This window comes from Podarcis melisellensis, assembly GCF_964234715.1.
Source record: "Podarcis melisellensis genome assembly, chromosome: 7".
Taxonomy (NCBI): Eukaryota; Metazoa; Chordata; class Lepidosauria; order Squamata; family Lacertidae; genus Podarcis; species Podarcis melisellensis.
Genome location: NC_138539.1, coordinates 50632629 through 50645217, shown reverse-complemented (window position 1 = coordinate 50645217; position 12589 = coordinate 50632629). Strand labels below are relative to the sequence as shown.

General features: G+C 40.0%; 1 protein-coding gene across 4 annotated transcripts in view; it reads right to left on the bottom strand.

The window, feature by feature from the left end:
- The window catches only part of CDH7 (cadherin 7), a 110439-nt gene that overhangs the window by 55925 nt on the left and 41925 nt on the right, over positions 1–12589 (bottom strand). For all 4 annotated transcript variants that reach the window (XM_081919318.1, XM_081919319.1, XM_081919321.1 and 1 more), the window contains exon 3: positions 8554–8848. In XM_081919318.1, the coding sequence (XP_081775444.1) occupies positions 8554–8848 (295 nt within the window). The remainder of the gene's footprint in view (positions 1–8553; positions 8849–12589) is intronic.

Sequence of the window (12589 nt, the reverse complement as noted above, 5' to 3'; positions counted from 1 at the left end):
TGTTTGAATTCCTCTTTGGTGGTTCCCCCCTTTTCCATTTTTTGTGCACATCCTTTTTTAATCTTAACTCAGTTAAAAGTTCTTTAGATAGCCACCCTGGTTTCTTTAGACACCTTCCATGTTTCCGTCTCAATGGTATTGCTTGAAGTTGTGCTTTTACTATCTCCCTCTTAACAAACTCCCAGCCATCATGAACTCCCTTTCCTTTTAGTTTTACTGTCCATGGGATCTCACCCAGTACTTCCCTAAGTTTTATGAAGTCGGCTTTCTTAAAGTCAAGAAATTGAGTCCTAGTATGCTTGGCTGCTCCTTTCCGCTGTATAGTAAACTTCAGAAGAGCATGATCACTCGCGCCTAATGATCCTTCCACTTCTACCCCACTAACCAGGTCATCAACATTGGTTAGGACCAGATCTAAAATGGCTGTTCCTCTTGTTGCTTCTCCCACTTTCTGGACAATGAAGTTGTCTGCAAGGCCAGTGAGGAATCTGTTTGACCTTATGCTCTTGGCTGAGTTTGACATCCAACAAATATCCGGGTAATTGAAGTCCCCCATTACTACTATCTCCCTTCCTTTTGCATGCTTGGCCATCTGTTCCAGGAAGGCATCATCTATGTCCTCCGTTTGGCTTGGGGATCTATAGTAAACTCCCACAATGAGATCACTGTTATTCTTCTCTCCCTTAATTTTGACCCAAATGCTCTCACTTTGGCTTTGAGGTTCTAAATCTTGGATCTCTTCACAGGTATACACATCCCTGACATATAACGCCACTCCTCCTCCTTTCTTGTCTGGTCTGTTTCTCTGAAATAGATTGTATCCCTCCATTATTACATTCCAATCGTGAGACTTATCCCACCAGGTTTCAGTGATGCCTATAATTAAAGAATGCTGCTTCATAAGCTATAAAAAAATATTCTAAGAACCCATGGTTGTGCAGTTTCTTAAATGTGCTAAGAGTTGTTAGGAAAGCACTATTATCCTCACCAAACTACAATTCCCAGAGAACTTTGGGAATTGTAGCTAGTTGCCCTCCTACAAGACAAGAAACCTTAAATGATCATGGTTGGAAAAGTAGAGAATCTTAGGAGGTGTGGTGGTGCTTCCAATCATGTTGGCAACAGACAGACAGTATGGAGGGTCATGGAGTCATTAACCTCATTTTTTTATTTTTTATTTTGCAAAAAAAAGGGGGGTGTTTGGAACCCAATGAAACCTTTGAGGCCTCATGATATTTATTTCAGAGACGTTTCTGGGTTTCAGCAAAAACACTGCTGTTGAGAATGTGGCTTGGGGATTAAAGCACTGAGTTAAAAAGATCAGCATAGGAAAAGGGAAGAAAAATAACAAAGGTTTGAAAGCTGGAGAGCCGTCCTCTTCAGGGGGTAAGATGAAGGAGCAAGATACTTTCCTATGCTGCCCCCTGCTGAACTCGGGGAATACAAATCCACACAAAAATCTCAGAGATTTAAGAACAATATATATTTAATACAAAGGCAACCTAAAGTGTGGTGCTTCTATCAAATTTTCCTAACCCTAGGAGAGGCCACTGGAGAGACACACACACAGAGACAGAGATCTCAGCATTGGGGTTTTCTTTGTTCAAATATATAGCCTTCGTAAAGTTGGGGAATCATTTGGTCTTAAAAGTAATGGATTATCCAAGTTTTTGCCTTCTAATGGAGTGCAGCTGGAAACAGCTTTAAGAATTCTGTTTCTTGCCCTCATGATTCCCCCCTCTAGAAACACTGATCTCCATCTTTCCTTCAGAGGTTACTCTCCTTTTTCCTTCACTGACATTGTGTTAAAGGACTGTGGAAAACAGCCAGCTATCAACTCAGCAATAATATTTATGCTTACATTTTAGTAAAATCATATTGCAGTAAAAGTGATTTACTTGTCTCCCCTCTGCCCCTGACTCATGTTTCAAACCACTCTCCTTTACATTGCTACAGGGACAAATGATTTCAAGAGCAGTGCACAGCAACTGGAGACTGTTTGTTCTGATGTGGTATTTTTATATTCTCAGTCTGCAATCTGGAAGACTTACTTGCTAACACAGTTACATGAACACAAGAGATTGTACCCAGTGTTGGTCATTCAGAGTAGACTCATTGAATTTAATAGACATGACTAAGTTAGGTCCATTCACTTCAATGATTCTACTCTGTGTACGACTAATGATGGACACCAATGAAGGGAATAAATATACCCAAAGATACAGCCAAGCTATTTATGTATGGCCATTTCCAGGGGAAATAAGTCTGGATACAATCTGGATTCTCAAAAACACCAAGAGACTGTTGACTTGAGATAAACAAATGGCATCTGTGAACAAGTTTAAGTAGAAAAATAAGGACCTTTCTGGTGGGAAGGCGTTTCCGTGCGCTCCTCTGGTTCACCAGAAGCAGCTTAGTCATGCTGGCCACATGACCCGGAAGCTGTACACTGGCTCCCTAGGCCGGTAAAGCGAGATGAGTGCCACAACCCCAGAGTCATTCACGACTGGACCTAACAGTCAGGCATCCCTTTACCTTTACCTAGGTCTAAAACTGCATCAAATGAAGTAGAACCTTAGCTATGAAAGCTCATGCCACAATAAACTAGTCTTTCTCTGTGTGGACGGTGTCCTTATATAGTTAGCAGAGCAATCCAAAAGACACTTGAGCTGAGTTGGGTGGGATTTGGATCGAGATGAGGTGTCCCTTTACCCAGCTCTCCTAGCCAAGATGACCTCCCACTGCAAAGAGTATAATGCAAATGTCACTCTGCCTGCCAAACATGAGTGAGAGTGACAGTAGTGGGATGCCAGCCATGGGGAGTCAGCAGAAGGCCCTGATATAGGAAGTGCAAAGGGCTGAGCTAATCTGGGGCTTGTTGGATCTTGAGCCAGTCTCACTGTTGCCACATGATGGCATTAAGCCTGATCCGATTGTCATTGTGAAGCCAGCTCCAGGCTAGTACAGCAGTCTTACTGCCTCCCCATATCCCACCCCATATTCCATCATGGCCACAATGTGCTGCAAGACTGCAGATGTGGCAGTGGCCCCACCACTCGGCAAAGCCACATGGGTAGAGTAGGGGCTTTAGATTGCATTAATCATTTGATAGCACCAGGCATAGTTGTATCTATGTGCAGCCATGAGATTCCTGCTACTGTTCTGTTCTTCGTGGAGACTGACTGGTGTCCTGATTCTTCCATGACTTGGTGTCAGATCTCACAAATTCCAAATATAACAAACAGTGTCACCGTTATGGAGGGGATTTTTATTATTATTATTTAGTCCACACTGAAAGGCAAACTTACATAATTTGTACATTTTGAAACAACACAAAAACAGCCACCTTCCCAAATTTACACTTCTCTGTATTTTTAGTGGTATCCTCTAGACAAGCAATGTGTACAAAAATGCATATATTAGTGAACATGAGATACAGAAAGGCATTATATTAGGGAAAATTGCTTTGCAAAAATGAATAATGAACAAAACTGCAAAGAAAAATGTGTGCATTAGAATAAATTCACACTAAAATGCTGATTTTCATATAAAAATGTGGAGAACTGAACTTAGGACTGAAAAGATGAGCGATTCACCCAGCTGTAGGCACAGTTCCCCGGACCAGAAGGTTCCAGTTTAAAGAATCCTGAAGAAAAGAGTCAAATTTGTTTACCTTTGCCTGACCAAAAAAGCTCCAGAGAGAAAAGAATTGTGCTCATTCCTTTATGGTACAGGTGTGGGGAGCTAACAATGTTTTTAAATCCTTTACCTTTGCTGAGGAGGGCCATAAATATCATGAATTAACAGGATGAACACAGTGAGCCTGAAGATTCTAAAGACAAATTGGTGCTTGGAATTATAGACCAAGTGATTTCTGAAAGTATGCAACTGTAAGAGGATGTAACTCTTTACAAAGCCATATTTATTGATTTAATGCCATTTCTAGACAACCCATTGATCAAAATTCTCTATGCAATTCACAAAAACCAATTACAAAAGTCAAGCTAGAAGAGCATAGTGCGGAAAGTGTTTGAAGACAGGACATTTTACTATCATTATAGGCCTAGAGAACCTGTTGTATTCAGGTGGTGCAACAACTCACCACAGTGGTCTACAGGCATTTTTTCTTAAAGTTTATGTTGTGTAAGGACACTGACCCTCCTTGGAAAATAAACTTAACTACCAGTCAAAATGCTATTAATTTCAAAATACATCTAGGAGCCTATCTTACACTTATTTCAGAGAAGGCCTATGCAAAATTCCAGAGCACTCACAGATGTGCAAAAGGCAACAATTGTTTTACACAGCCCAAGGAATATTATATATGGTTTTGGATGCTCTACTACACTAACAAGCTACACGGATGAGCCGTTTCTGTCTGCCATACAATCCTCAGTCATGAAATAGCTGCCTGAATGGGGCTACTAAAAGTTGTGGGAGAAATAGGACTGTTTGACAAAAACTGCCTAAGAAAATGAGACATTGTAGACACTGCTTTAAGATCTGTGGCCAAACAATACTACATACAAACAGCCACAAAATATCTATTCACCTATATAACAATGTAGAAATGGAGCTAGGAAGGATAAAAGAAAGGAGCACACTTAAGCAAATGACTGAGCTCACCTCACGGTATGAACCAATGGTCCCTGTCATCAAGAAAAATGGGAATAAGCACACCTGTCTAGATCTTTAAAAACTTAATGAAGCTATAGTCAGAGAAAAATATGTACTCCCAATGCTAGATGACCTTTTCCCCAAAGTGACAGGAGCCAAAGTAGTTTCCAAATTGGATGCCTCAAGCACTTTCTGGCAAACACCTTTGACAAAACTGAGTGGTGAACTGACTAAATTTATCACGTCCTTTGGGATATTGTTTTCAATGTCTGCCATTTGGAATCACAAGTGCTCCCAGGATTTTTCAGAGAAAGATGACAAGCCTCCTTAGAAACACAAAAGGAGCTGTGGTATTAGTGGACAAGATCCTAATACACATCCTAATACATCAATGGAAGAGCATGACAAAATTCTGGTCATCTTATAGAACAGTCTCCTTGAATCTGGACCAAACTAATTGATGCAAAGTTGAAATGCAGTTCTTGGGTCAAGTAATCACACAATATGGGACAATGACAGGCCTAGAGAAGGACATTGTCCAAAGAGTTGTAAGCACTGACTAACATTACAGAACCAAGATGCTTTCTGACACTGTTGAACATTTTCATTGTTCTGCTTAAGGCAATGGCTTAAAAAAAGTTCATCAAGCTTACCTGGACATGTTAACACGTTACATATAGCTGTTTCTAAACATTCCTGGTTTTATTTGTAATTGCTTTAGGTTCACCACATAAGGACACTTTGACTGAGTGCTTTATAAATTCTTCTAACTAAAATAAATAAATATTCAAAAGATGTCTTCAAAGAGGCACAGCCACTAAAGCTTTTACTGAAATCCACAATGACCAGGCTTGGGAGATAGTTCAGGAGGTTACCTTTACAAATATAAAGGTCACACAACTTCTGATAGCCAATCTTATACTTTCTATGATGCCAACAAGTTCTTCTTCTTCTTCTTCTTCTTCTTCTTCTTCTTCTTCTTATTATTATTATTATTATTATTATTATTATTATTACAAGGAGTTTTGAAGGTGTGAAGCCACCGCATCTGCCTAGTTCAGAATGCAAGCTCACTGCATTCTGTTCCAGACCGCTTACCTAACCTCTTACTGAAGCAGAAAAATGCTATGCACAAATTGAATGGGGTGAAAAGAGAGAATGTTTCGCTAGTGTTTGGGCACTATAAAGCTTTTATAGATGCCTATGTGATCTACTTTCTTTCAGACTCTTCACAGACTATAAACCCTTGGTGACCTTGATTTAAGAAAAATGTTTGGTTCAAGTACATTACTAGGCCAGCATCTTCTACTAACAATGATGAGTTTCAATTCAGTAGACAAGTACGTTAGAAGACAAAAACAGGCATCCATAGCAGATCCATTATTATGAAGCCCACAGTGCAAACAGGGACTTGCAAGTGAAAGGAAGAAATCAGGCACATGCTATGTGTGCTTCTCTATCAGCATTCTAAAACAGGCTTGTCAGATGTAGACATCTACTCATGGATAAATCCTACACTATATTAGATCAGGAGGACCTGAATACCTTAGCAATACCTCAGAGACTACTAGGAAGTACTCTTCAAAAAGGGGAAAGATTTATACGATCTGAAGAGAAACAATCTGAAGAGTATGCTAGGAAGTACTCTTCTGTCTGTATGCAACTGAGTGAATTGAAAGGCCTAAGAGCAAAACAAACAAACAAGTAAGCAAAAACAAAACAAAAAACCTATATTGTTGCACCATGATATACAAGAAGAAGTTCCTAGACCTTATCAAACAAGGATATCAGGGTCTAACCAAATGTTGTAAAGGGGCCAAGAATACAGTATGGTAGACTGGAATTTGATATGACATAAATAACAAAACTCTACCCTGTGTCTGCTAAAGAACTTGATCAACACAAAGCAATGAACTTTTATGCATTTGGGGCTCACAACTGACCTGTGTGCACTGGGAAGGTGATATTATCTGGTTATTGTAGGCTACTATTCTAGGGGTATCAATATTTGCCTACTCATTTGCCTACTATTGCATGCTATAGGCTTGTTGCACAGCTGAGCAATACCTTTGTTGACTTGGGCCTGCCACATGGACTCATGACTGACAATGCAACTTAATTTACAGCAAAAGAATTTCCATCATTCCAGACATTTTTAACCATATTTCCAAAAGCCACCACTATCTTGAAGCAAAAAGGGAGGCAGTTAGAGCAGTATAGACTGCAAAGGAAATATTGACACAGAACAGCCCACATATTGTTATTTTAAGCTACAGTTGAACACACTGATAGCTACTGTATAGAGCAGGGGTGGTCACCCTGGTCCCTACTGCTCACTAGTGGGCATTTCAGGATTCCAGGTGGGCAGTAGGGGGTTCTACGCTACATATTACTGCAGCACTGGTGGGTGGTAAGGAAATTTTACCATCAAGAAAAATGCATTAGTGGGTGGTAGGTATAAAAAGGTTGACTGCCTCTGGTGTAGAGACTAGCTTAATTTGTAGAAGGTAGAATACCTTCCCCAACTCTAGAGATGAATGCCTTTCTAAAGTGACCTGATCCCGGGGGGGGGGGGGGGAATGGTATCTTAAGGTTATTAAGGTAAAAGAAATTATGTTTCTATAACCAGCACAGTTCAGTGAGAAAACTAACACATTTAGAACTGTGTGTGAGAGAGTGTATATCTAACTCAATGGAGAAAAGACAAGATAGACTCCAGTTACTGTACAAGGGAAAAAATGAAACACCCAGATAATAGTCTGTTGAGACTGAACATGGAATACTTATCAGAAACTGATGGTATCTTCTTCCTATTCCTGAGAAGGAACAATAGCCAAATACACAAGCAGTACCTAAAAACCCAAGCTCATCTTGACTGACAACAATGTTATTAATAATGACTATCTTTTTCAATATTTAGCAATCAGTGACAATACCGAATTGCTACATTTCAACAGGGCTGTTTTATCTGCTTCTTTAAGGTGAAGCAGAGACGTGTGGACAATCATGGATTGGTACCTAGGGACTTCTCCTGCTGAGGATATTGAAGGACCACTTAAGGTGCAACATCAAATTAACGTTTTTTAAGCACTTCAAATGAATCTTCAAAAAAGTCCCTTAAGAACTTTTCGTACATATGGTTCAGAACTAATATCTCCCTTGCTCAGTATCCAATCTCTCACAAAGGCCAACCAGTTGCCTATGAGTAGCCCAGATATAAAGGAAACAGCCCCCTTCTGTTATTGTTTTCCACTGACTGGTATACTGTACAAAGGAATGCTACCACTGATCCTGAAGGTGGCATATAGACATCACTACTAGTTTAGTCCTATCCCATCCTCTTTGAATTTGAATTTGCCTAATCTCCTTTGGTGGCCATCACTACAACTTATGGAGGAGAATTCCATAGTTTAAGAGGCTCTGTGTTATGCAGCACTTCCTTTTGTCTATTCCAAATAGTTCATCATTCAGTGATTGGATGACTCCTCATAAATGGAAGAAAAACAGTTATATGTACATTTTCTACACAACATGCTTGATTTCATACACCTCCATTCTGTCCCATCCCTCACATAGCCCTAATCACTGAAACCTGTTCCAGTTCTACAAAACCATATTTTAGTTTCTTCAGTCACCTGATTATTTCAGTTGCCAATTGAATGTATGGTACCTTTTATCTGTTTCAGAAAATAGTTTCACAGATACGCTCCCTCCCTTATTCTTGAAATATTCATCTAGAAACTTTGAGTGTTGAATGTCTTGGATTAGCAGATTTCAGGGGTGGGTTTAAGCTTGGCTTTTACTCAAGAGAAGTAAGTCACAGACAACACAGTAGTGTGATAAAGCAATAAGCAATAGGAAGAAAGAAAATATTGAAAAAGCAAATAATGAAAAGGGAAGAAAAACAAGAATTGATTTTCAACTGCAAGTACTTACCCACAGGAGACATTTCAGGCACGCCAGCAGTGTAAGGGCCATCCAGAAATTTAGGTTCATTGTCATTGATGTCCTGAATCTTAATGACGAATTCTGACTCTGGTTCCACGGGTTTACTTGTCAGTCTATCTAGTGCTTGTGCTCGGAGGGTGTAGTAGGCTTGTTCCTCCCGATCAAGCCTCTTTGTAGCATGAATATCCCCCGTGTTCTCATCAATAATGAAAATGGAACTTGCCCCTTCTCCTGACAAGATGTATTTGATGGAGCCATCTCCTTTATCAACATCAGAGTGAAGCTGGTGAAAAATTGATGAGAGATGAGATTAACTTACAGGAAAGTCGGTGGTATGAATATATGTAAAAAATAATAATAATAATTCACATGTCATGCAGCAGAATATGAAATTTTATCATTATTGGAAAGTTAAGCCAAATGTTGATTATGCACAGCATGTAACAAACGATGGGAAGCTCTCAGCTGGCTCCCGTGAGCCAGACAGTCCCATCTCATTCCATAAACAATCTTATTTTCAAATGCATTTCATGGCAGCTCAAAGCAAGAACATCCCATTCCTGTAGCTTTCTCTGAGTACAGCTGCTGAACTTAGGAGGTTGACAATCTTGTAGATTTACCCCAGAGTAATCCACTACTTAGAAGTTCATGGAATCATAGAATTGTAAAGTTGGGGGGACCCCAAGGGTCATCTAGTCCAACCCCCCGCAATTCAGGAATTTTTTGTCCAATGTGGGACATGAACCCACAACCCTGAGAATAAGTACCTCTTTATCTACCAACTGAACTAGTAGGTTTATCTTTGTGATATTGACTTACATGGCTTGCACCTTAAGATTTTTGACTTACATGGCTTGCACCTTAAGATTTTTGAATATTTGGATCCAAATAATCATAAAGAAAAGTAATACCATGGATTTGTATGAATAGAAAAACTTTTCAATATACTTGTTGATAGCAAATGTGCTGTATTTTGTTAATTGCTTACTAAAATAATGGAATAATAATCACCATTAATAATATGTTCTCACATACTACCTGCATGCCTAGTAAGCCAGTCTCACTGAACTTGACAGGACTTTCTCCAAAGCATGTGTGTATATAACTGAGTCCTAACTGATCTGTCTGGTCTTAAAGAAGCTCTTTTGCTTGTTTCAGTTTTAACACAATCAAAACAAATCAAATTTGGTGAAACATAAACATAATAGAGATCATGTTCAACTAGGAAGCTTTCTTCCACAAGTCGATAATTCTAGATTGGTACAAATATGAAATAAACTGCACTCCTGCATTCTTTATGGCTATACCCGTGTGCTTGTTAATCTATTATCTACATTCACATAAACAGGATGGTTACTATAGCGTACAGTCGTATGTTATACTGTATTGTATTATACATATTTCTATTTGGTTTTTTTCAGAGAAAAGAACTCAAAGCAACTTACAAAAAGTATTTGAAAACAAGTCGAATAACAAGCCTAAAACAACCTAAAATAAACCACTAATTTATAGGAAAAAAGAAGATTATATTCTAAAATATAAGTAGGCTATTAAGATCCCAAAGCCTTGGAGAACATGTATGTTTTTGCTTGGCACCTAAAAGCAGATAGTGATGGTGCCAGGCATGCCTCCTTGGAGAAAGTATTCCATAGATGAGGAGCTACCACAGAGAAGGCCTCAAATACATGTTAAACACCATGCAAGATAAAATTGAACTCTACGGCACCCCACATTGAAGGATCCATGAAGCCAGGTAACACTCCTCAAGCACCACCCGCTGAAGATTGTCAACTAAGAATGAAAGGAGCCACTGCTTTCTCACTCCCAATGTGGGAAGCCACTCCAGAACAATACCATAGTATTGAAAGCCAGTCACACACTCCCCTGTTCCTTTCTCCAGACAAAGGTCATCATACAGGGGGACCAAGCCAGTTCCTGTGGCAAAACCAGTTGTAATCCCTGAATGAAGTGAGTCTAGAAAATCAGTTTTCATCCAAGAGAGCCTGGAACTAGCTCACAACTCTATCTTCAAGAACCTTGCCCAAGAAGAAAACTTTAGCAACTGGTTAATAAGTATTTAGATGTTCCAGATCCAGATCTTAAGGAGTTTCTAGACAGGAAGCATTAATCACCTTCTAGCCCAGAGAGCTGTCCCTTCCTTGATAGTTTTTATCATCCATGAGAGTAAAGAGAGCAACCAAACAGAACCAATGTCCTTGTCCATGTCCTAAAGCCTTACTAACTGAAACTCATCCAACACCGCAGACATAGACAGTGCTGTGGGTGCCTTTTGAAATTCATCTGCTGTACTAATGAAGTTCTGGTGGAGGATAGCAATTTTGTCCTCAAAATGTTTTGCAAGTAAGTCATAGCAAGCACTGCCACCAGTTGGATCAGAAAGACCAGCAGTCCCTTTGAGCCAAATCCCGCAAGTCAGACACTCCGATATAATACCCTCTGAGCCAGATTCCTCTGAGGAATGAACCTCCTTTACACTATGGCATCCACACTCATGAATACAGACTAAGAGATAACAGAAGACAAGGCTCTCGGTCAAAGGACTACCCTTTTGAGATTCTCCATCAAGTTCTATGCTTGGAGCTGTCCAAGGTACTGCAATTCCAGCCTTACCCCTTCTCAAATACCAACCTGAAACACTCAGACATACCTCACAGGGTGCCCAACTGTGGTAAGGACAGGGCACATTCAAGGACATTCATAGGAAAGCAAATGTGCTGTTTCAGCATATCCCTTTCAGCATATCCAAGATCTCTGGAAACAGTACTACCCTCTCTGTTTATGCTCTGATTAGTGCTCACAAGCAAGCTATGTACATCAGCCCACTGACTTGTTTCAGACCCTGTATGTTAAGGATGAGGCTCTGAAGGGGGTTTCTCCATGTGTCCCACTGAATATTCTCAACCCCAGTAGATTCACGGCACACTCCTTTCCTTGCACCATACTATCATTGCTCCCATCAAGTCTATTGCATTCTCTCTTTCCGGTTAGAAATATCACAAGTGTTACAATCACACACACATAAAACTACTGTCTAACAACATAACAGGGCTGGTGTTAACTGAAGATGGGGGGATCCTAGACACTGTATTTTAAAAGGTCCATGCTAACTAAGGAGATTCCTGTTTACAGATGCGTTAGCTGATATATAGCCACCATATAACTTAAATTACTGCATTTGCTTTCCATGCACTTGCAATAGTGACATTTTAACGTATTTTTAATCTTTGTTGGAAGCCGCCCGTGGCTGGGTAAACCTAGCCAGATGGGTGGGGTACAAATAAATTATCATCATCATCATCATTATCAGTGAATAACTGCTTGGTCTCTCCCCCACCTCTCCAATAAAGGTTGCTTTTTTAAAAAGAACCAGATTCTATGCACAGAAAACCTTGAGCCCACAGCGGGGTGGGGGGAAGCTTTAATTACCATAGGTTGGCTTGTTACATTTGTGATGTTCCCAGTGCTGCAAAGAACACTCTAAAGAGTTTTTGTGAACATTGTTATGAGTATTTTAGTGCCAACATGAGGGAAATGAAAGAACACAGCGAGGGAACAATGCACAACCGAAATATTTTGAAAAGAGTCAGAAATACATTTCCTCAGCAATTTCCTTAGTCACAATTTAGCTCTTGGTAGAATGGTATAAATGGACTATTAGAAGAAGAAAATGAAGCACAAATTTCTACCATAGAGATGCCGCTAGCTCTGGACAGACAGTCTATGGCTGAAGGAAGTCGAACCATGGAATATTAGAAGTTGTCAGTATTAAAAATGGACAATGGAGAAGAGGGAAGGAGTTGACCTGCTTGAGCAACTAAGTGCACTTAGGACTGGATCCAGACTTCTCCTTCCACAGAGAGGTTCATTTCATGCACAGAGGACCTTTCATCCAGTTAATGGATTCCCCCTCTCCTCCTGTAACCCCACACTTTTCTAGAGGACCCTCCCAACCCTCTAGAAGAATGTGAGAGATATTGCTGGGTGTTGCAGGGTGGAAGGAGGA